The following is a 22,825-nucleotide window of genomic DNA, read 5'->3' on the forward strand; positions in this document are numbered from 1 at the left end:
AGTCACACACACTCCTCACCTCCGAACCTCTTCCCATCAGCCTGCTCTAGCCAGATTTGGAAGGCCACAGAGCTCTTCCCTGGCCCATGGGACGGCCTCCCTTCCCCTGATAATATCATGCAAGTCCCAGTGTCCTCTCTGCCTAAGAAGCCCTTCTTCACTGCTGCCTTCAAAATTTAACCTCTCTCGAGGCCTTAAAGCTGAAGGTCTTGTTGTGAGACAGCCACTTCCTCCACACAGTCCACCCTGCTCCGCAGTCACCTGCTCACAGCTCTGCGTCAAGGCCACACCCTATGGGGTTTCAGAGTACAGTAACGGGGGGAAAATGATTAGAAGAAGATCAGAGGTCACCCAGCAAAACTCTTAAAGGGTGACTGTGTGCACATGCCCAGTGCCTGAGTTTGGTTGCTTGGTGACTGGTGGACCGACATCTTAGTGCTGGCTGAGCTAGAGCACTTGGGCCTATGGCATGGACGGGGCTGGACAACTCCCCTAGAACTTGGCTCCAGGCAACTTGGGGAGAGGTCACCTTTCTGATCCCTGCGTCTGCCCCTAAGTGCTAGTCCTAGGGGCCAGACTCCATGGACCAGCCAGAGGCCTTCTGCTCCAGGTGAGTGCTGGCTTTCAGGGTGGTCACTTGGAAAGCCCTCTAAGGCCTCACCTCAGGCTGCTGACTCCCTGGGCTTCACACCCCCTTATCCACAACCTTCCCCCAGCAGCCCCCAGGCTCAGGATTCTAGGGACTCCATCTGCACTGAAGGCATCCGGTGGGTCTGTTCCCTAGGAGGGGCTCAGATTCAGCCCCTGGTGTCAGGCCCCTCGCCTGGACCCCACCAAAGGGTGCCGTGAGATGAGTATCACGGGGAACTGAGGAACAGTCTGGGCCAAGTGGTGAGTCTGGCTCTCTGCTGAGGCCAGCTTTGCTCGAGGCTTCCAGGGAAGGGAAGGGGGGAAAGGGAGGAAAGGGGAGAGCGCAGGCCCTTGTAGATACCTCATCTTAGGCTTTTGACCTGCCCTAGCCACGTGTGTGGGAGGAACACCGGAAGGGAGGTACAGAGCAGGAAGGCGCCCCCTAGCGCCTGGGTCATGGGTGGCCAGTGCCTGCCGCGGAGTGACCCCACTCACCACCAGGCAGCAAAGCCTTGGAGCAAAGCCCACCTACCTCCTCCATGACTTCCCTCCCCGCTGAGTGCTACCAAGCATTGGCCAGGAGTCACCTGGAGAAATGGGACCGCCTCTGACTCGCTGACTGTCGTGGGCGCCCCGACGCCGGGGTCGGGTAGGGTGGGAGGCGCGGCAGGGCTGGGGTCACCGTCGCCACACACGCGTTAACTCCTACCGCCCCCAGCACGGAGTCCCGCGCGGCTGCCGCGCGAGATCTCCTCCAGGCGGCGCTCGAGGACCTGAGCCAGGAGCAGCTGAAGCGCTTCCGCCTCAAGCTGCGGGATGCGCCGCTGGACGGCCGCAGCATCCCGTGGGGGCGGCTGGAGCGCGCGGACCCCGTGGACCTCGCGATGCAGCTGACCCAATTCTACGGGCCAGAGCCTGCGCTGGACGTGACCCGAAAGACCCTGAAGAGGGCAGACGTGCGCGACGTGGCGGCGCGACTCAAGGAGCAGCGGCTGCAGCGTGAGCGCGGGGTCGGGGGTTGCCAGGGTCCCTGCCGCTCCGTTCGCTTCCGCCTGGGCAGAGTCTGGGCCTCCAGCCGCCATCCTTCCCGCTTCCCCACCCGCAAATTCACCAGCCCCAGGGCTCGGATCCTGGGCGCTCTTGAAGGTGGCCCCAACTCCCTATTGCGGCCCCCGCCCCGCCCCTGCACATTCAGCAGGGCCTCACCACAGGTCTCCCTTCCAGGGCTCGGCCCCAGCTCCTCCGCTCTGCTCTCCGTGTCTGGTAGGTCTCTCTCCGTGCGAAGCACAAGCCCCAAGTTGGGGGCGGGGGGGGGGTGGGGACGACGGTGACCCTCAGGTTTGCAGCACGAGTGTTCTCTACACTGCTTGGGGGTTCCCGAAAGCTGGTCCCAGGGAGGAGAATGTGTGGGAAGGCCGATGGGGAGAAGGGCTAGGGTGTAGCTGGGGAAGCAGACCTGAACCTAGTGGGTTGGGGAACCGCCCGAGAGGGTCAAGTGACGCAGCCCTTGTCCTCCCCACACACACCCCGTTCCCTTTACTCCCTCCGGTCCCCTCTCCCGGCCCCCACCAGAGTACAAGAAGAAGTACAGAGAGCATGTCCTGCAGCAGCATGCCAAGGTGAAGGAGAGGAACGCCCGCTCGGTGAAGATCAATAAGCGCTTCACCAAATTGCTTATCGCGCGCGAGAGCGCCACGCTGGTGGACGAGGCTCCGGGGCTCGCGGAGCACGAGGGGCCAGAGCGCGCTAGGCGCTCGGACACCCACACCTTCAACCGCCTCTTCGGCCGCGACGGAGAAGGTCAGCGGCCTCTGACTGTCGTGCTGCAGGGCCCGGCGGGCATCGGCAAAACCATGGCGGCTAAGAAAATCCTGTACGACTGGGCGGCAGGCAAGCTGTACCACGACCAGGTGGACTTCGCCTTCTTCTTGCCCTGCCGCGAGCTGCTGGAGCGACCCGGCACGTGCAGCCTGGCCGGCCTGATCCTAGACCAGTGCCCCCACCGCAGTGCGCCTGTGCGGCAGATGCTCGCTCGGTCCGAGCGGCTGCTCTTCATCCTGGACGGCGCGGACGAGCTGCTGCCACCGCCGGGACCCTCCGAGGCCGCGCCCTGCACAGACCCCTTCGAGGAGGCAGATGGCGCGCGGGTGCTGGGCGGCCTGATGAGCAAGACGCTGCTGCCCAACGCCCGCCTGCTGGTGACCGCGCGCGCCACCGCCCCGGGGAGGCTGCAGGGCCTCCTGTGCTCACCGCAGTGCGCGGAGGTGCGCGGCTTCTCCGACAAGGACAAGAAAAAGTACTTCCACAAGTTTTTTCGAGACGAGTGGATGGCGGAGCGTGCCTACCGTTTCGTGAAGGAGAATGAGACGTTGTTTGCACTGTGCTTCGTGCCCTTCGTGTGCTGGATCGTGTGCACTGTTCTGCGACAGCAGATCGAGCTCGGCCAGGACCTGTCGCGCACCTCCAAGACGACCACGTCCGTGTACCTGCTTTTCATCGCCAGCGTCCTGAGCTCGGCGCCTGCGGCAGATGGTCCCCAGATGCAGGGCGAGCTGCGCAAGCTGTGCCGCCTGGCCCGTGAAGGCATCCTCCAGCACAGGGCGCAGTTCGCGGAGGAGGATCTGGAACGACTGGAACTTCGGGGCTCTAAAGTCCAGACGCTGTTTCTCAGCAAGAAAGAGCTGCCAGGCGTGCTGGAGACAGAGGTCACCTACCAGTTCATGGACCAGAGCTTCCAGGAATTCTTCGCTGCGCTGTCCTACCTGCTGGAGGATGAGAGGGATCTCAGGGCACCGGCTGAAAGCGTAGGGGCGCTTCTGCGGGGGGACACCGAGCTGCGCTGCCACCTCACGCTCACCACGCGCTTCCTCTTCGGGCTGCTGAACACAGAGCGGATGCGCGACATCGAGCGCCACTTCGGCGGCGTGGTTTCAGAGCGCGTGAAGCAGGATGTCCTGCGGTGGGTGCAGGAAAAGGGCCAGGGCCGCCCTAGGGCGGCGCCTGAGGGGACCGAAGAGACCGAAGCTACGGAAGGCACCGAGGAGCCAGAAGAGGAGGAGGGCGAGCTCAACTACCCGCTGGAGCTATTGTACTGCCTGTACGAGACGCAGGAGGGCGCCTTTGTGCACCAGGCCCTGCGTGGCTTGCCTGAGCTGGAGCTGGAGCGAGTGCGCTTCAGCCGCATGGACCTGGTCGTCCTGAGCTACTGCATAAGGTGCTGCCCCGCCGGGCAGGCACTGCGGCTGGTTAGCTGTGGACTGGTCCCCGCACAGGAGAAGAAAAAGAAGAAGAGCCTGATAAAGCGACTGCATGGCAGCCTGGGCGGCAGCTCGTGAGTCAACAGGGCAAGATGGCCCCCCGGTTCACAGGCCCTTGGTGGGGGAATGTGTGCCTGTGCATCCATCTGGGCAGGGGGAGCACGTCCACAGCGGACGCCTGCCCCCCTGGAGGAGGAGGCCACCCCCTTGCAAGACAGTTTCCCAATGTCCATCTGTCCATCTCCTTCCCCAGGATGCCCTTGCCATGCCAATTCCCAGCCGTCCACATGCGAGGCAAACCTCCAAGTATGGCTGTGTGGCTCAGGCCCAGCTTTCTAATAAGTTCTGGAATACACTATGCCTACCGTGCCCTGAGCTTTGTACTTGCGGCTCCCTCCACCCAGAACACTCTGTTTGCTGCCTATTGTCAGTGCTTTGCCAGGCTCCCCAAGCTGGCCTGAGACCCCTTTGGCCCCAGAAGTGCCCCATAGACCACTGTATGCCATGACATCTACCCATGTCTATCCCCTTTACCAGACCCTCAGCTCCTTCAGGGCAAGTTGTCTTAGCTCCAACCCAGCGCTTGACCCAGAGCTCAGCATCTGTTGAGATAATGAATGTCAGGATGTTGGCAGGAGCTGGGGCTGGGGACGCCCACTGCACGTGCAAGGGTAGACCCACCTCAGAATGCGGGTGACATCCTCCCCCACTGGCTGGACTCACATAGACTGCTTCAGCGGGGAGGTGCATGGGGTCCCAGATGAGTGGTTTCACACTGGGTTTAGAGTGAAGAGGGTGGAGGGGTCCTGGCTCAGTTTGGGGTTGACGGCAGAGGCAGCTCCGACACCTCAGGACCACAGGCAAGAGGTAGGGACTGGAAGGGGACAGGTGGGCTTCACCTTGCTCTCTCTCCTAGCAGTTCACAAGCCACCATGAGAAAACCCCAGGCCTCTCCACTACGTTCACTCTTCGAGGCCATGACTGACCAACATTGTGGTCTGAACAGCCTGACGTGAGTGACCATGCCCCCACCCCTCCCTTGGAAGGGATGCAAAGCAGGATACTCTGGGCAGGGACAGAGGTACAGCCCTGTCTGGAAATGGCTGAGGGGACAGACAGAGCCTGTGGCCTCTGGTGTCCCGGGCTGGGGTCAATAGGCTGTGCCCACACAGGACGGAGGAGGGAGGAGGGGATGGGGGCAGGGGCTCCATCACCAGCTTCGGTGTTAGTTAGGAAGGAGCATTTGGCCCCAGTTTGAGTGGAAAGCATGGTGCGGCTAAGCATTCTGGGGGAGGGATAAAGACCAGAACATATTTTCCTTCCAAAGAAAGGAAACAAACAAACGAAGGAAGGAAGGAAGGAAGGCTGCTATTGGAAAGTGCTGGGCAGCCCCTCTGAACTCTTCCAAGCAATGGGAGGGAGTATTCAGGGCACAGGCTTTGAGTCCAGGTTGTCTGCCTCTGAGCCCTTGGGCAAGTCAGTCTATCTGAGCTTGTTTCTTTCCCTATGAAATGGAGCCAGTAGATTCTGCCTCAGAGGGTTGGTATGTGAATTAATGTGGCAACAATGAGTCTATGACCTATCACCAAGTAAGCAGAAAGTAAGAGAAACTGTAGGAACTAGTACTGGTGGGGCATAGTGACATGGTCACTTAGCTTGGTAGGAGGGTATTCCAGCAACCTGGAAATAAGCATAGGCGGCCAAGAAGGTGATCGGCACATTTGGCCCATCAGTTCTGCCCCTAAACTGAATGCATGAAGTTGTTCATCACAGCATTATTTATAATAGCAAAAAAGTAGTAACAACACAACTGCCCAATTGTTAGGGACTGGCTACTTGAATAAACTATGGCCTAAACTATGGCCTACCTTAACTCTATGGACACCGATATGCAATTAAACATGTGGACAGTCAGATCTAAATGGGCTCATCAAAAAGCGGGTAGAGAATTGTGTCCTAAGGGGAAAGCGGAGTGTAGTCCAGCCCTTGCATATATGGCCAAGGCGCCTCAGGAACACATGTAGTGACAAAGAGTGACAAAGGATGGAGAAAACTCTTCCTGTGGAGCCAGCATATCGCCAGACTGAACCTCAGCCACCCGAGGAGCGGGCAGTTTGCAGAGCCGGGGTATAGCAAAGCAGCCAAGGGGCCTGAAGACAGACCCATGTGCCTCTTGACCACAGGCTGTGCCGCTGCAAACTGCCTGACTCGGTCTGCCAAGACCTCTCTGAGGCCCTGAGGGAGGCCCCCGCCCTGAGAGAGCTGGGCCTCCTCCACAACTGGCTCAGCGAGGCAGGCCTGCGTGTGCTGTGTGAGGGCCTGGCCTGGCCCCAGTGCCGGGTGCAGAAGCTCCGGTAAGACCTGGCCTGTGAGACACCAAGGGAGGGACAAGGGCGGGGCCGCGGGCCAGCGGTGGGGGTGGAGGGACAGTTTGTCCACAGCAGTCCTGAGGTTCAGCCTGCCCCCAGGGTGCAGCAGCCCTGCCTCCAGGAAGCGCTTCAGTACCTCATCAGCATGCTCAGGCAGAGCCCAGCATTGACTACCCTGGATCTCAGTGACTGCCAACTGTCGGGACCCATGGTAACCTACCTGTGTGCGGCCCTACAGCACCCAGGATGCCGCCTACAGAGCCTCAGGTAGAGGCAGGGGCGGGAAAGGTGCTGGGGACTCAGCCCCTCAACCGTGAGTTGGGCTGGGTGCCTGGGGACTTCCCCTAGACCCTGAAGTGGAGCCCCTCCCAGGGCCCCCCCAGTGACCACACTCAAACCCCGCCCCTGGAGACCCGTGCTCCAAAGCCCTGGCCCCAACTCTTGAATTCAGCCACTCTACCAGACCAAATGTCCATCTGTCATCTGGTGCCCATGGCAAGTCTGGGCCAGTGATCCCAATACCCTTTTACTCCCCAAAAGGCTCTGGCCCCCAGCCCCTAACCCCTCTTCCCAGCCTCTGATGCCCCTGACTAACACCTTCTGTCACCGTGTGCCTTTAGCACAGCCCAGGCCAACAGCCCCATCACTGCCCCCACACTGCTGCCCTGCTACTCTCCCCCCGACCCCGGCCTCAGCCTCCCCAACCTACTCCCACTTGTGTTCTGTGTGCACGGCTACAGTCTGACCTCCGTGGAGCTGAGCGAACAGTCACTGGAGGAGCTGCAGACAGTGAAGACGGCAAAGCCAGGTCTGGTCATCACCCACCCGGCACTGGACAGTCCCCCCGAGCCTCCCACCGGATTCAGCAGTGCCCTCTGAGGCCCCGAAGGCCAGTGGGAGGACTCTAGTCAGCCCTACGGAGTAGACTTCCTCATCCCAAGGGCAGGAGGATGTTGCTCTCAGCTCTGGTCAGTTCTTTTGAGCCTGAGGAGCTGGGGGCAGGCAGATGGGAGGCAAGGACACACAGGGTCCCTTACCTGGCCAGGGACAGGTCCCAGGACATGCCCCTCCCCTCACGCCCTGGGCACAGGTTACATCTCTGTCTTTCACACCCAGGGACCTCTCCTCCACCCACCTTCCTCTCCTGAGGCCCTCTAGCCTTCCCCCTGCAGATGCCTCCAGCAACAATAATGACGCTGAGAGCTCCCAGGCATCAAGCACCTACCATGTGTTGGCCTTTACCTGGTTGTGTTCAGTGCAGAGCGACCCCTCCACTGATCCCATCCCCATCTGCACTATGGGCCCCACAGCCCCAACAACTCTGCCCCTGGTCACAGGGGATCGAGCAGGGGCTGACCCCTGACCAAAGGTGGGCAGGTCACCATTCCACCCTAGGAATTTGGGTCTTGGCATTGGAAGCAAAGCCATCCCTGAGGCTGTGTGTGCCCAGTCCAGAGGGGTCCATTCACTATCTAGGTCTTCAGGGATGGAGACCAGGGGAGAGGGGAGGTAGAGCAGCAGCTGGGACTCTGGGTGGGAGCTGTGATGGCACGGCTGGCTGCCCCCCACCCCATGCACTGATAATACATTCTCCTTTGGATTCACTTCTGCTGATTTCTGTTGCACGTGGCCAAGCATCCTAGCAAGTGCTCGCAATCTTTCCTTTGGTCCCCAATCCCCCTGTATGGGGTGGGGTTGTATTCCCCATTTCCCAGATGAGGGAACTGAGGCTCAGGGTTACAGCCTGACTGCAGGAAGCTCTGAGGTGAGGCCTGGGTTTGACGAACAGGGCCAGCAGTGGACAGCCCCCGAATCCTCAGGTCTCTGCTCAACACTTCAGGGCTCGACCAGGTCCCGAGACCTCAGTCCAGGTAGATGAAAACCATGGGAGTCAGTGCCTTCACTTCTCGGGGGAAATTCCCTTCCATACTCACCTTTCAAATCCGGGCATTCATTCCACAAAACAGACAAAACCCCCCCCGCCTTAACCTGGCAGGAAGACAGACAATAAACATGTATAGACGGGGGCCAACCAGTGCTTTGGGGGAACATAAAGTACAGCAAAATGCGGGGAGCCGAGGTTCTCTGGTGACAAGTCCTGGGTCTGGGGAAGTCTACCGGAGGACAGGGCGTTTGAAAACAGAAGGGTGTGAGGCATCGAGCCCTGAGAGTGTCTTGACGGAAAGTGTTCCAGGCAAAGCAAGAGCCAACAACAAAGGCCATGAAGAGGGATGTCTTACCAGCTCGTCTGCCATGACAAAATCCCATAAACTGGGGCGCTTATCAAACACAGAAATGCGTTTCTCACAGTGCTGGAGGCTGGGACGTCCAAGGTCAAGGTGCCAGTCACTGTGGCGCCTGGTGAGGACCCTCGTCCTGGTTGCAGAGGGCTGTCCTCTTGCTGTCTCTTCACATGGTGGAAGGGGAGCAGGCTAGCTCTCAGGCCTTTTCTTGTAAGGTCTCTAATCCCACTCTTGACAGCTCTTGACCTAATTACCTCCCAAGGGCCCCACTTGCAAATACGGTCACACTGGGGATTAGATTTCAACCGATGGATTTGGGGGCACACACCCAGTCCGTAACAGGGAGCATGCCTGGACTGTTGTAGAAGCCGCGAGGAAGCTAGAGCGGCAGCAGTGCACTAGGGGAGGAGTCAGGTGGGGCCAGGGATGCTGGCTGGCCGGTCCTCCTGTGAGGTGGGCACCACCGCAGGCTTCGGAGCAGAAGGGTGGCTGTGGCTGTGTTAACAAGGACCACAGAGGGCAGAGCAGAAGCACAGAGCGTGGACTGTGTCTATCCACGGGGACGGCTTGACCTCGGAGGTTGCAGTGGGGATGGTGAAACTGGCAAGTGCAGAACCACAGGACTTGTGCATTGGAAGTGGGTGTGGGGACAGAGGGGGCCTGAGCAGCTGGACAGGAGGAGTCTCCTGGGGGAGGTTGCAAAAAGAGCTGGTTTTGAGGGACACGTGGAATCCGAGTGTCTCTGGCTGGGCCCAGTGGTCAGAGCACAGGCGTGGGTCAGATCAGGGCCAGAGAGGCAAGGAGACAGGCCCAGGGCCCAGCCCTGGAGCGTCCAGGTGGGCAGGTGGGGAAAAGGAGTCTGAGAGCAGCGGCTGGGGAGAGCCAGAAGGTGGGGCCAGAGCAAAGGGAAGGACTTCTCCTGGAGGGGACCGGCAGCGCCACCTCTTTGAAGGGGGGACAGGGAAGCTCACGCAGAGACAGAGGAAGCCCAGACCGGAGAGGGGCAACCGCAAACCAAAGGCCCCCGTCCCCCTTGTATCCATCCCTGGACACACCCTTGAGGTCAGCGTTCAAACTGTGCTCCTCACGGAGTTGGCTGCGAGCACCACCCGCGCACCAGCAGCACCCGGTGTGCACGCGGACCCACGCGGCCGGCTGGCCTGCCCAGCTGCTCCGCCCCGGGGGTGGTGGCCCAGCTGCCCCGCCCTGCGCGGCACTGGGGGCGGGGACTGCAAGGCCTTCCGGGGACGGGGCGGCCGCAGGCTACTTCTCCCTTTGGCCAACGAGGGGCAGCGCCGAGTGGGCTGGAGCCTGGGGACACGCAGGACTGCGGTGAGCCCCAGACACCCTACCCGGCCTGCCTCCCGGAGCTCCGGCTCCTTCCCTGCCCCGGCCCAGGGTCGCTGGCCTCCGCAACCCCCCCGCCCCCACCGCCCCGGGACCGCGCTCCGGCACACACCCCGGCCCTCCCCCAAGCCAGCCTTCTTGAGGACTACTGTCCGGAAGACTGAGGCCTCCTCACTGCCCACTAACAGGTCGGGGCCCGTGGGGGTGCGGCTTGGAAAGAGCTGGAAGGACTCGAATTGAGGTCCTAAGGTGGGAGTTTGGGGACCCAGCTGGGTCTCTGGAGATCAGTATTAGGAGTTTGAGCATCTCTTAGGATTGAAAGTGTTTCCTGGGGTGGCTCAAAAGTGGGGTCTGTGAAAAATTGGGGCTGCCCAGGTGGCCCACACCCTCCCCACCAGCTGTCAGAGGCATCAGCCAAGTTCGTGGGGTGGGAGGCTTAGGGCTTTAACAGACAGTCCAAAGAGGGAGGCCCAGCCAATTGTGGGGGCCACTGACTCCCCCTTTTCCAGGCCACTCTGCTGAGCAAGCCTCTCCATGGAGGATGCCACTGAGGACCCCACCGTATTCACTGCCCATTCTCTGCCCAGTGACCCCCGGCTCTTGGCCACCATGACCAACACATACTTGGGCACACGTGTGTATCATGACACACTGCATGTGAGCGGCGTGTACAACGGGGCTTGCAGGGACACACACCGGGCCATTCTGCCGAGTCCCCTCAATGTCCAGCTGGAGGTCCCTGCAGAGACAGGAGATCAGCTGACCAAGACCTTTGTCCTGGACACTAACACAGGTAACCACCACTGTCCTGCTCCCCCAAGCTGAGCCATCGTTCTAGGTGAGTGGGGGAACCAACAGCAGTCCCATCCTGACACCTTCTAACTCAGGATGCCTGACTCAGAGAAAAGGAGGGTTTCAGCCCTGTGGGCCTCCTGAACTGCTGCAAGCCTGGGGTCCTCTGTGCAGCTGTAGCTCTCCAGACAGGGCAGTTGGGTCTCAGAGGGTGGATCCACCTCCCTGAGGGGCTGGTAGCTTTGTAACTGTCCTCAGTGGCCCTAAGTGGGGCATGCGAGTTGCGCTGACCCCCTCTGCCCATTCCCAGGCTCCTTTCTGCACACCCTAGAGGGCCCCAGCTTCCGGGCCTCCCAGCGCATCTATGCCCACCGCACGCTGCCTCACGTCATGGCTTTCAGTGTGTCCATCACCCGTGTGGCCGTGGGGAACTGGCCCATCACGGTGCTGCTGCAGTCAGCCTTCTCCCCAGAAAGCCCAGACCTTGACCTACATCTGGGTCCTGACTTCCAAGGAGCCCGGTGAGGAGGGGGTCAGGGCTGGCCAGGTAGACCAAGGAGGGAGCTGGTCCCTTAGACATGGCCACACTCTTGCAGGTACCTTTATGGCCACACACTAACCCCGGAGCAACCTGAGGGATCCCAGCAGGAAGTACACATGCTGTGGACACCAGTGCCCCCAGCCCTGACCCTTGGGGAAAGTGAGGAAGACCAGACCTGGGAGTTCCTGACCGTGGTGGGCGGCAGCCAGGCTGAGGCCCGAGCCTGCCTCACCGAGGCCCTGCAGCTGCAGGCAGAGGGCACTCTGTACACTGCCCATGCCCAGGCCTGGGCCCAGCTCTGGGCTGGCTGTGGCCTGGATGTTGTGGGGCCCCAACCCCTGCGCCAGGCCTTGCGTGGCGCCCTCTACTACCTGCTCAGTGCCCTGCCCCAGCCCGGGGTCCCAGGATATACCTGCCATGGCCTCAGCCCTGGGGGCCTGTCCAATGGGAGCCGAGAGGAATGCTACTGGGGCCATGTCTTCTGGGACCAGGTATGCACCATTCCACCCACCAGCACACAGCAGCCACAGATGGGGCAGCACATGGGCATGGAGGATACTGTGGCTAAGGGCATGGGCACGGCTGCTATCTCTGCTCGACCAGGGATGGGGGCTGTGACTGGGGAAGCACAGAGGCCATGGCGGAAGGGAAGGCTTCCTGGAGGAGGTGAGATCTCAGCCAAAGAATGTATAGGAGTTTGGTGGAAAAGAGTGATTCAGGCAAACGGACCAGGGGGTACAAACAGCAGAGCTGAGAGGGTGTGTGGCATCTGCAGGGGCAAAATGGTACCTCACCAAGGAAGAAGAGCAGCTGTAGGGGGGCTGTAAGAGCCATGGAGATTTGAACTGGGGAATGACACTAACAAAGGTGTACTCTGGGAGGACCCTCTCAGCTGCTGAGGGGAGCATGGGTGGAAGAGGGTGAGGCCTCGGACAGGAGTGGGAGCCAGGAGAGACTGGGACTTGGTGTCCATTGAGCGTGGGAGAGGTCCGGGATGCTACCGCCTCTTCACCAGATGCCTCAAGAAGCCAGTGCTGTGGCCCACTCTGGTGAGGTGGAGTCATTCACTCTAGTTCAGGCAGCTAGTGAGCAATGGTGCTCCATGCGCAGTTTCCAGCCTGAGCTCCTGGCGGGACCCAGATGCCTGCTGGGGAGGTGAAGCACTGGGCTGGGGACCAGACCCAAGGAGCATCTAGTCTGGAGGCTGGGACGTGGGATGGGCAAGTGTGGAGGGCCCAGGATGGGCGCAGGGTGGTCAGCAGAGGAAGAAGCTGGAAGGAGACAGAAGGGTGCTCAGGGAGGCAGCATGAGCAGCACTGGCTCTGGCCAAGGCAGAATGTGGGCAGGCAGGAGAGAGAGAAGGGTGTGAGAGCTCCTGAGCAAGGGGCCCTTCCTTGCTCTCAGGATCTCTGGATGTTCCCAAATATCCTGATGTTCCACCCAGAGGCCGCCAGGGCCCTCCTGGAGTACCGCGTCCGGACGCTGGGTGGGGCCAAAGACAATGCCCGGAAGCTGGGTTACCAGGTGAGGGGGACCCGGGCACCCACCCTACAGAGGCCCCTGAAGGGCCTGATGTCCCCACATCCCTCCTAGGCCTGCACCCATCACCTCAGGTTCCTCTCTGGGTGGGGCTGGGATTCCTGGATTCTTTTAGGGGCTCAGCAGCATCCCCCAGCCTGCACCGTACAGGTAGGAACAACAGTCTCGCTGGGGCCCAGCTGGTGTCCCCTTGCTACCTTGGTCCAGGGTCAACACACAGTGGAAGCTGGGCAGAAGCTGCCTGGGCTATGATGGGGACACACGGTGGGCACTCTGAGCCTGCAGGTCCCCATGAGGGCACCCAGACACTCAGTGCCCCCACCTCTGTCCTCCATGGCTGAAGGCTGAGAGCGTTGGGAAAAGGGTGGGCTATCCCTGTGCCACAACCCCCAGAATAGTCAGGTCTGCTCCATGCCCCCCCAACCCATCAGGGAGCCAAGTTCGCCTGGGAGAGTGCAGGTTCTGGTCTGGAGGTCTGTCCTGAGGACGTTTATGGGACCCAGGAAATTCATATAAATGGAGCTGTGGTGTTGGCCTTCCAGCTGTACTACCACACCACCCAGGTGAGGTGTCACCACGCCCACCAGGTATGACCACCCACCTAACGTGGCCATGCTCCCCTACCCCCACCATGACTTCCTATCTGGGGTCAGAACTTCACTTCTGGGCACTCAGAAGGGTGGGCACTGACAAGAAATGTAGTAACCAATGAGAACTACAGTCACTGGTGGCATGGTCCCTGTCCCATCTCCTGCTCCCCCAGGACCTGCAGCTCTTCCAAGAAGCTGGTGGCTGGGATGTGGTCAGGGATGTGGCTGAGTTTTGGTGCAGCCGTGTGGAGTGGAGCCCTGAGGAGGAAAAGTACCACTTGAAGGGTGAGGGCACGAGGCGGGAGGGATAGTCATGGGGAGGGGGGCTGGTCATAGGGGAGGGCCAGTGGTAGAAGGGAGAGGCATGGACAGCCGTGGCCGGGAGAGTAGGTGGCCACAAGTTGGTGGGGCAGGTGGATGCTCCTCAGTTCAGCATGTGATCTCTGGCACCTGATGTTGCCAGCCCCCCACTGGCTACTGGCATCAGGGGCAGGTCCCTAGGACCCCGCACTAAGCACCGTCTTACACTTGTCTGCCCAGGAGTCATGCCTCCTGACGAATACCATTCAGGGGTCAACAACTCCGTGTACACCAACGTCCTGGTCCAGAACAGGTCAGACCCAAGACCCCTGCCCATACTACCACCATGCAAAGGGCCAGCTGGGAGGGCTGGGGCTACAGCCCCCCTCTCCCTGCCTCCACCCCTAGCCTGCGCTTTGCTGCTGCTCTGGCCCGGGACCTGGGTCAGCCTGTCCCCAGCGAATGGCTAGCAGTGGCTGATAAGATCAAAGTGCCCTTCGACCCAAGGCGGAACTTTCACCCTGAGTTTGATGGGTACCAGCCTGGTGAGTGTACTCGGAGCTGCTTCAGGGCCCCTTCAGCCCTCCGACAAGACCTATGTCCACCCTGGATGTCCCCTACCTGACAGAGCAGCTCCCCCTTCCTGCTCCCTCCCCCGTTGGCAGCACCTGTCCCTCCCCAGGAGAGGAGGTGAAGCAGGCAGATGTTGTGCTCCTGGGATACCCCATCCCTTTCCACCTGAGTCCTCACATTCGCAGGAAAAACCTGGAGATTTATGAGGCTGTGACGTCCCCTAAGGGTCCTGCCATGACCTGGGTAAGGAAACTGCAGGGGTGTGGGGTGGTGGTCCTCACAGCAGCCACAGCCCTGCCCCACTAGCCTCAGTCTCCCCTCCCCATGCAGTGGGCTATGCCCCAGCATGTCCTCTGACCTCTGACCTCTGACCTCTGACCTCAGAGCATGTTTGCTGTGGGCTGGATGGAGCTGAAGGACCCCCAGCGGGCACGGGACCTCCTGGAGAGGAGCTTTGCCAACATAGCTGAGCCATTCAAGGTAGCCTCGTCTCGGTATCAGCTCTCATACTGACCACACCTGCCTCCCGCTCTGGCCCCTGGTTGGTAGGAGAGGGAGCCCAGTCTCAGGGGGAGTCATAGCAGGGTCAGGTCCCTGGTGACTCCTGCCTGACCTTGGGCCCTGCCCTTGGGAGCAGGGACAGCAGCCTCATGGGGGCCCGTATCCTGGGAGTCCGGGCACTAACTGCCTGGCCACGTGCAGGTGTGGACAGAGAATGCAGATGGATCGGGCGCTGTGAACTTCCTGACAGGCATGGGGGGCTTCCTGCAAGCGGCACTCTTTGGGTTCACAGGGTTCAGGTGAGTATAGGCCAGGCAGAGAGCAGTCACATGCCCCCCCACTTCCTGCTCTCATGAACGTCTCCCCTCCCCCCAGGATCACCAGGGCTGGCATGACCTTCGACCCCATGTGTCTGGCAGGGGTCTCTGGAGTGTGCATCTATGGCATCTGCTACCAGGGGAGCAAGCTTGACTTCTCCTTCTCCGAGGGCTCTGTGACAATTGAGGTCAAAGCCCAGGCAGGACCCTGGGCCCCCCTGCTGGAGGCTGAGCTGTGGCCGACACACACTCGACTCCCCCTGTTCCCAGGTAGGCAACCACCTCCAGACTCACCCAGGGGTCCAGGGCAGGTGAACCCCCCAGGGTAGCCCCCTAGGTATGTGCCCCCACTCCAGATGCCCCCCTCTCCCTGCAGGGCACAAAGTCTCCTTTCCCTTGTCAGCTGGACGGATACAAAGGTCACTCCCAGAGGCAGCAAGCTCTGCTCCAAGAGTTTCCTAGGAGAATTTTTTGAAGACATTAAATACCTGCCCCAGAACCCACAGACCCCTTGTGGGACACCGCTGGGTCCTCCAGCCGCACCAGTGCCCTCACCCTGGGGCTGTCCTGGGCACTGCACCTGAACATCCAGGGCTTCAGGGATGTCTCTGGGTCCTCCCATCTGGCCTCCCTCTGTGGGTGCCCCCAGCTGGCTGCATCCACCCCTCCTCAACACCCTCCCAGCTGATCCCCTCCCTCCTGCCCACTCTCCAACCAGCAGCCAGGCTCAAAGGCTCCAGGGAAAGTCTGAATTTGTTGGCCCAAAGTTCAAGGTGGTCTGCCTCTAGCCTGAACCCCTCCCCAGCCTAAACCTCCATGGACTGCAGCTTCCCCATGGCCTCACACTCAGCCACATCTGTGCCTGCCTTTCTGGGCTGACACCTGCACCTGTACCCTTCCCCAGGACAGCACTACGTGGGGTTGGGGTGTGGCCGATAGCTCTGCTGAGAAGGCAGACACAGGTGCAAGCCTCCATGTGGAGGATGGCAGGGGTGAGGGGCATGAGGCAGGACATTGGTCCCCTGTGGAATTCCTTGGGACTCTCTCAGTTACAGACCAAAATGGAACTTTGTGCGTCACACGGATGAGGTCAGGCATGGCTGAATCCAGGTGCGCTCAGCATCCTCAGTCTGTGGCTCCTCCAGCTTCTGGGCCACTTCAGTGAGGTCGGACAGTCCCCGTCACAGGTTTTTCCTCAGCCAAGAAGAGAGGGAAGTGGGTGCAGAACAAGACCCTGCACCTTCCCTCTAACCTGCCAGAAGGACCGGGGCCAAGGGTGCATGGGTTCAAGGCCACCAGCCTGGGCCCATCTGCCCTAACAGGCTGCCTCTCCTCCTGGGGCCTCAGCCCCTCAGCTGGCACATGCAACTTGGGTCCTTGGGGGTTTCTCAAGAATGAGGTGAGATGGTACCTGCTGCCAAAATTTTGGTGAGAACCGTGCCACCTACATGGCCTGAGGTCTGCCTGAGGAATTAAAATTCCATGCTGAAAAAGTCTGTCTGCCATAAGGAGCTGGTGCTCTCCTTCCTTCTGAAAGTGAGGGCTGCCTAATGGATGGGGTCAGGTCAGGAAGTGCAGTAAAGCGCCCATATAGAGCAAGCAGGTGGGTCTGCCACCCTCCTTCGCTCTGGCAACCCCCTCTTCTCTGTCTGTTCTTGGTGGAGAGGTAGTCCCAAGTTCTCCAGGAAGCAGACACCAGGCATACAAGCTGTGATGGACAAAGCCATGTGAGGGAGTGGGGAAGAAGGGTGGGTGGAGGTGTCAGGGATCCTAAGGCTTGTCTCTGGGTTACTGTGGGGAGCAGCACATGGGAAGACAGATGGCCTCCAAGGGAGCACAACCAGCCAAGTTGCAGATCAGCATGGATGTCAGTGCTGGTCCCCAAGAGCATGTGACCCCAGAGACTGGAGCCAGCACCTTGGTAGGGCTTGCCCAGGTGCCCACAGGCTCTCCCTCAACTGCTGGACATGTGGCAAAGGCTGAGGCAGATCTCTAAAGCAGGGCATGGTGGCTGGGACTATTCCAGTAGAGCAGATGCTTATTTTCGCAGCCCTGGAGCCAGAGGTGGGCACAGACATCAGGTGGGGTGGTAGGTGGCCTTGTACTCACAGGACTGATATAGCCTGACGCTTCCTGCATATACACGCCATGTATGTGTGCCTCCATCTGTACACGTAGTGAGGTGACCCTCCAAGGGGGCTGTGGCAGGGTGGCACTGCACGTGTGCTGGCATGGCTGGTCAGGGGTCCATGGTAGCCAACTGCCTAAACTTGATCAGGGTCCCTCAGCCTGCCCGGGAGACAGCCTGGGATAAGGAGGTTGCTGGTAACTTTCCCCCATGCCCGTCTTGACCACACACTCTGTGTCCTCAGCACCTGGGCACAGGCCAGACAATCTTTGTTCCCCTCACCAAATGTGGGGACTAGCAGACCATCCCATGCTTGGGGACATGTACCTGGTCGCACACAAGCTGATCCCCACTTCTGACCTGTGCATCCAGCACAGGTGGTTCCCTTCTTGGGCCAAACCTGGAGCTCAGGATTGGCATGCTGCCCATCCTGGTCCAAGCACTGGCACACTTATCCTTGGTCCAACGTGGGACCAGCACCCGGCATGGGCCAGTGCACCATATCCATCCCCAGGCCCCAGGCAGCACACACCCCTACCTGCAGCGGCTGGCTTGGGGCAGCACACACTCCAGCATAGGGCTGGGACGCTGTTGGTATGTGGCCAGGATACCATCTCTCCTAGCACACTGGGGAGACAGCTAGGCCAGCCGTTGGCTGTCACAGAAGAGGGGGGTACTCTGAGGCTCCAAGTACAGCAGCTAGACAGGCCCCCACTCCCAGCCCAGGCAGATGGGTAGGCAAGGGGTGCTCTCTGGGTGGGGCGCTCAAAACCCCGAACCACCCTGCAGTTAAGGCCCCTGCAATTAGCCTGCCCTGTCATTGGATCAGCCGCAGGGAGGCCTAAGGGACCTCATCCCCAACCACACAGGGTGTGTGCATGGGTTTAGCAACCCCCCTCTTTGCCAGGCTCTGCTGGTTTCCGGGAAGGGGGAGAGTGGTGCACAAGGGAGGTGGAATGATACAAGGACGTGTACCTAGCACCAAGGATGCTCAGAAAGTGTCCTCACCTCCCAGTGTTCACCCTCTGCCCTACTGCACATATGTGTGTGAGGTTTGTGTGCATGGTTGATAGAAGAGTCACGCCTGTGTGCTCATGTGTCTGTGTCCAGCCTCACTGACCCAGGAGAGAGGAAACGCACTGTGGGGACTGAAATTTCTCAAAACTAAAGGAATGCAGGAGTCATAGGGACAGACAGAATGACCCAAAGAAGGAGGCTGGCACTTGCCTGACCCACTGACAGAAACATGCAGGGTGAGGACAAGCGATGTCCTCCTAGGGGCTCCCACTTAACACAAGTGCACACACAGATAGGGAAGGGCACACATGTTCTGGAAGAGAGGCCACTAAACCACAGTGCCCAGCAGGGCAGCAGAGATCAAAAGTCTGAGTTCCCAGACTTCATTCTAAAATACTCAGGCGCCTCCACCCCAGAAGCCACAAGCCACCCTGTGCCTGAGTGAAGGCGACAGTCGGAGCACGGCCCAGCAGACAGATGGGTCATCCTACCATCATGCTGGGGTCAGTCCAGGGGAGCCCCTAGGGTGGGTGGTTCCTCTCAGGAAGAAGCCTTCTCCCACCCCAGCAAAAAGCCCAGGAGGCACTTTCTGGAACCAGGTGCTTTTAATTGTGAAACTAAGGCTGAGTGAGTCTGCTGAGTGAGGAGGGAGGGTCCAGCCTGGGTACAAGGAGTTAGGGGAGTGGGGACCATCAAGGTTGGAGTTGAGGCCAGTGGGGTCCAAACAAGGGATCTTCAGGGTCAGCATTAAGTGCCCAGGCTGGGGTGGGAGGGGTGGGCATCAGGTCCTGTGGTGGAGCTGGGGTTCCAGGGGGTCAGGGTGGAGTCCCTGGAGCAGTGCCCTGGGGGTTAGTACTGGGGTCAGGGTCTGTGGGTCAGGATGCAGACAAGGCACAGCCTGTCAGTCATAGTCCGAGTCGTCAAACTTGGTGCTAAAGAAGGCGGCAGAGTCCTTGGCCAGCCGGGAAAGGTGCAGAGCGCCGGTCACCACCAGCGCCAGGAGAAGCAGAGGCGGCACCAACGCCCACATCGTGGCCAGGATGTTGTAGCACTTGGCTTTGGACCCCAAACGCCGGGCTGCCTCCAAGTCTCCAGCCACCTTCTGGTCTCGGGCCTGTAGACCAGTGGTGGGGCCAGGTCTCTACATACACTGGGGGCCCTAGCTCCTCCCACCCCAGCTGTGGACTCAGAGACCAACCTGGGCCAGCATCAGCCTCCAAGGACCCTCCATGGGTGGAGAGTCCTGGAGTGCTGAGGACCCCAAGGAGCTGAAGTCAGAGGGGCTTTGGTCATAGGAAACCCCAGCATGTGAAAAGCCATCTGATGAAAAAGACCCCCTTGGGTAACCCCCCAACAACTCTGTGCCCTTCTGGAGGGACTAGACCCCCCCCCAAGGACAGTACCCCTGCCTCAATGGAGAAGCCCTCATGAGGTGAAGAGCTTGTCCACCGCCTGGCTAACGGAGTGGCCTTCTCACAGGCATCGCCCCTTGGAGAGGCCCTCCCGCCACAAGCCTCTCAGGCCCTCTGGACAAGCAACCCCCCCCCCCCCGTCCAGGGAGACCCCCGCCCGCCCACCTTGATGGAGTAGGCCAGCGCCAGGAAGCCGAGGCAACACAGGTTCAGGTAGAGGGTGCTGAACACCGACCAGATCAAGTGGTCTCGAGGTGGGGGTCTCGGCGCCCCCAGAGTGAGGGCCGTGTGGGCGGCGCCGTCTGCCTTGCGGGACGTCGGGGCCCGGGGGTCCTCGCGGGGGTACGACGTGTCCATGGGTTCCAGCGCCGTCTCCTCCTCGCTCGGGCTCCGGCTTCGAGGGTGGGCGCCCGGGGCCGCTTATAGCCTCGCCGCTGCCCTCCCGCAGCCCGGCCCGGCGCCGCCCGCTAAATATAACGACAAATTACAGCCCGGCGCGGAGAGCGCGGCCTCGCCCCGCCCCGACGCCCCCCCCCCCCCCCGCCCCGCCGCCCGCCGCACGAGCCCCTCCTCCGCTCCGGGAGTCCCCGCCGGCAGGCGGCTGGGGCGAGGGGAAGGGGCGTGCGCTGGCTGCAGACTGCCCACCCGAACCCCTGCCCCACGGCCAAAAGGAGTCCTGGGGCTGTGGGTGGGGGCATGTCGCCTCAGCTGCGGAGAAGGGCTGGAGACCCCCCAGGCTTGGGCTCCATCCCCAGAACCCAGAGTTCAGGTTCTGCCAGGGATCTCCTCGGCTCCACCAGCGGCCGGCCTTGGCACTCCAGAAGTCCCTGCCCATGTGCTGGCGGGAGGAGACCGGACACAGCAGGACGGAAACGGGGCTGTGGCACTATGGGGGGTTCGCCAGAGGAGACCCCAGCACCATTGCTGCTAGGTGCTGCAGTGAACTCTCCGTGATCTGCTAGGGGGTCGGCCCTCCTCCCTCATGGGTAGACAGCTGCTTCTCAGCCTCCTTGGCTGGTTACTCCTGCCCTCCTGAATCCTCAGAGGTTTGGAAGGATGAGCTCAGGGATCTGTTTTGGGCTCCCTCGGAGGGCCCAGAAACCCCTTGGCTGTAAATGCCACCTATGTGCCAATAATGGATATTTACAAGGGGCCAGACTTCACTGAACCCCAGACTCACATACCTAAGTACCTACTCTGGCAGAAGGGCTCCCAGGGTCTCCAACCTAACTTTTCCACAAGACCTCAGGTTCCTGTCCCCCAGCCTCTTGTCTTCATCAGTTGGGGTTGTTATTAAAAGTACCGTAGATTGGGTGGGTCATAAACAATAGAAATTTATTTCTCACAGATCTGGAAGCAGGAAGTCAGATCAGGAAGCCATCGTGGACAGGTTCTGGTGAGATCCTCTTCCTGGTTGCATATGGCTAACTTCTCACTGTGTGCTCACATATTGGAAGGGGCTAGGGAGCTCTGTGGGTCTCTTTGATAACAACACTAATTCTCTCATGAGGCTCCACTGTCATGACCCAATTACCTCCCAAAGCCCCCACTTCCTACTACCATCACTTTGGGCATTAAGATTTCAAGAACAAATTTTGGAGGGCACAAACCAGGGGCCCCACTGAGAGTTTGACTTGGGCCTGCCATGATGATTCCTTGGACCCATTGTGCCCCACCAGAAAGAGGGGCCAGGATGATGTTTTGCCTGTTGAGATACTGTGATATGGTGATTTATATTAAGAAATATATATTTCAGGGGCGCCTGGGTGGCTCAGTTGTTAGGCATCTGCCTTCGGCTCAGGTCATGATCCCAGGGTCCTGGGATCAAGCCCCACCTCTGGCTCCCTGCTCGGGGGGAAGCCTGCTTCTCCCTCTCCCACTCCCCCTGCTTCTGTTCCCTCTCTCGCTGTCTCTCTCTCTATCAAATAAATAAAATCTTAAAAAATATATATATGTATTTCTCCATCCCTGTTTCTGGCACAGAACCCCTAAAACCTTTGGCATTTCTGAAGTGATAAAGGTCTTTTGTTATGTTAATGAGGTGACTTTTGGACCCTCAGCTAAGGATGGGGGCTGGCTGCCAGGACAGCCAACCAAGGGACTGGAGGGTCAGTTCTATCCCACCCTCTGACCTCCAGGGATGGCAGCAGGGCTGAAGGTTGAGTTCAATCGCCAAAGGCCAATGAGTCAGTCATGGCTAAGTAATGCAGCCTCCATAAAACCCAAAGGACAAGGTTTTGAGAACTTCTGGGTTGGGGAACACATGGAGATCCGGGGACAGTGGTGTGCCTGGAACGGCCATGGACATTTCCCCAGACCTCACCCTGGGCATCTCTTCCATCTGGCTGTTCCTGACTTGGATCCTTTAGTAATCAGCTAGGGATCTAGTAAGTAAAATGTTTCCCTGAGTTCTGTGAGCTGCTCTGGTGAATGAACAGAACTGAGAAGTCATGGGAACCTTGGATTTACAGCCACTTGGTCAGAGGCCCAGGTGACAACCCCGACTTGTGACTGGCACCTGAAGTGGGGGAAGGAGGACAGTCTCGTAAAAGTAAACCCTTAACCTGTGGGATCTGACATTATTTCTAAGTAAATAGTGAACACCCTGCTGGTGTCCAACATTTCCTTAGTGTTGTCTGGGCAGTCCCCCACACATTGGAATTGGGTTACTAACCTTAAAAATAAAACTGCCAATTATTTTAGCAGGAAAAGGGGTTTATTTGGGAATAGCAGAAAATCACAATTCTGGAAAAGGAAGGTACGGCAAAACCATAGATAAGTCCCAAAACATAAAAGATCCAAGCTCTTTTATGGGGGGTGGAGTTGGGAGCGCTGTTGTAAACTAGAAGTCCATTGGAGTGAACTGGGAGTGGCAATTTGTTGGACTGTGATCATCTCTCATTGCCTGGGCTCTGCTCTCAATGGCTGAGCTGTGCTCTCATTGGCAGAGCTATGACTAGCTCTCATTGGCGGGGCTGTGACTGGCTCTTATTGGCTGAGCTGTGCTCTTACTGGCTGGGCTGTCCTAATGGGCGGAACCCCTCCTTCCTCCGCGGCGCAGAGAAGCCCAGGGTTCTTCCCCCCTGGGAGTGCAGAGGGCTGCGAGGAGGGAGTGGTGGGCGGGAGAGCTCCCCCTGCTGGCCTCCACTGCGTGTTAGTCCACGGGTTCCAGGAACCAAAGTTACATACTGAGCTGGGCCTTTAGTCCGTCAATCCCCTCAGATACCTAGGCTACCTGGCTGCGGGTCAGTTAGGCACAAACATGGAGA

General features: G+C 59.6%; 3 protein-coding genes across 10 annotated transcripts; 2 read left to right on the forward strand and 1 right to left on the reverse strand.

Annotated features, from left to right (window-relative positions):
- Positions 1-338: 338 nt before the first annotated feature.
- Positions 339-7,860, forward strand: NLRP6 (NLR family pyrin domain containing 6). Of its 2 annotated transcripts, none has more exons than XM_025862061.2 (8): positions 339-610; positions 1,349-1,629; positions 1,855-1,893; positions 2,203-3,961; positions 4,804-4,899; positions 6,071-6,241; positions 6,356-6,523; positions 6,997-7,860. In XM_025862061.2, exons 1-8 carry the CDS (start codon positions 582-584, stop codon positions 7,133-7,135), a joined length of 2,682 nt encoding a protein of 893 aa, XP_025717846.1. In that variant the 5' UTR covers positions 339-581; the 3' UTR covers positions 7,136-7,860. The 2 variants fall into 2 exon arrangements, with proteins under 2 accessions (XP_025717846.1, XP_025717847.1); XM_025862062.2 differs by having other exon boundaries at positions 340-610; positions 4,807-4,899.
- Positions 7,861-9,721: 1,861 nt separating this feature from the next.
- Positions 9,722-16,507, forward strand: PGGHG (protein-glucosylgalactosylhydroxylysine glucosidase). 7 transcript variants are annotated; one of them, XR_012377201.1, is made up of 14 exons: positions 9,722-9,831; positions 10,356-10,639; positions 10,949-11,159; positions 11,235-11,670; positions 12,584-12,703; positions 13,150-13,281; positions 13,482-13,593; positions 13,849-13,921; positions 14,017-14,153; positions 14,291-14,424; positions 14,566-14,661; positions 14,884-14,981; positions 15,102-15,269; positions 15,376-16,507. XR_012377201.1 is itself a non-coding variant. In XM_025862037.2 (14 exons), the coding sequence occupies exons 2-14, from the start codon at positions 10,381-10,383 to the stop codon at positions 15,459-15,461; spliced, it is 2,106 nt and encodes a 701-aa protein (XP_025717822.1). In that variant the 5' UTR covers positions 9,722-9,831; positions 10,356-10,380; the 3' UTR covers positions 15,462-16,507. The 7 variants fall into 7 exon arrangements, 6 of the variants coding, with proteins under 6 accessions (XP_025717822.1, XP_025717824.1, XP_073745946.1 ...); XM_025862037.2 differs by having other exon boundaries at positions 15,058-15,269; XM_025862038.2 differs by lacking the exon at positions 9,722-9,831 and adding an exon at positions 10,037-10,095 and having other exon boundaries at positions 15,058-15,269.
- A 2,258-nt stretch (positions 16,508-18,765) lies between these two features.
- IFITM5 (interferon induced transmembrane protein 5) lies at positions 18,766-20,000 on the reverse strand. Its single transcript, XM_025862042.2, has 2 exons — positions 19,722-20,000; positions 18,766-19,258 (listed from the first exon to the last, which is right to left on the reverse strand). The coding sequence occupies exons 1-2, from the start codon at positions 19,911-19,913 to the stop codon at positions 19,046-19,048; spliced, it is 405 nt and encodes a 134-aa protein (XP_025717827.1). The 5' UTR covers positions 19,914-20,000; the 3' UTR covers positions 18,766-19,045.
- Between the last annotated feature and the right edge of the window lie 2,825 nt (positions 20,001-22,825).

The sequence above is a fragment of the Callorhinus ursinus genome, unplaced genomic scaffold (genome assembly GCF_003265705.2).
Source record: "Callorhinus ursinus isolate GAN/ISIS: 27379988/994484 unplaced genomic scaffold, GSC_fseal_2.0 scaffold118, whole genome shotgun sequence".
Classification (NCBI taxonomy): Eukaryota; Metazoa; Chordata; class Mammalia; order Carnivora; family Otariidae; genus Callorhinus; species Callorhinus ursinus.

Coding starts and splice junctions, on each gene's coding strand:
- NLRP6 (XM_025862061.2), top strand. CDS start 582: ATGGACCAGCCAGAGGCCTTCTGCTCCAG. Junction 1,894..2,202: donor CGCTCTGCTCTCCGTGTCTG/GTAGGTCTCTCT, acceptor GGCCCCCACCAG/AGTACAAGAAGAAGTACAGA. Junction 4,900..6,070: donor TGTGGTCTGAACAGCCTGAC/GTGAGTGACCAT, acceptor TCTTGACCACAG/GCTGTGCCGCTGCAAACTGC.
- PGGHG (XM_025862037.2), top strand. CDS start 10,381: ATGGAGGATGCCACTGAGGACCCCACCGTATTCACTGCCCATTCTCTG. Junction 13,594..13,848: donor GGAAAAGTACCACTTGAAGG/GTGAGGGCACGA, acceptor TTGTCTGCCCAG/GAGTCATGCCTCCTGACGAA. Junction 15,270..15,375: donor TCGACTCCCCCTGTTCCCAG/GTAGGCAACCAC, acceptor CTCTCCCTGCAG/GGCACAAAGTCTCCTTTCCC.
- IFITM5 (XM_025862042.2), bottom strand. CDS start 19,913: ATGGACACGTCGTACCCCCGCGAGGACCCCCGGGCCCCGACGTCCCGC. Junction 19,259..19,721: donor CGCTGGCCTACTCCATCAAG/GTGGGCGGGCGG, acceptor ACTGGTCTACAG/GCCCGAGACCAGAAGGTGGC.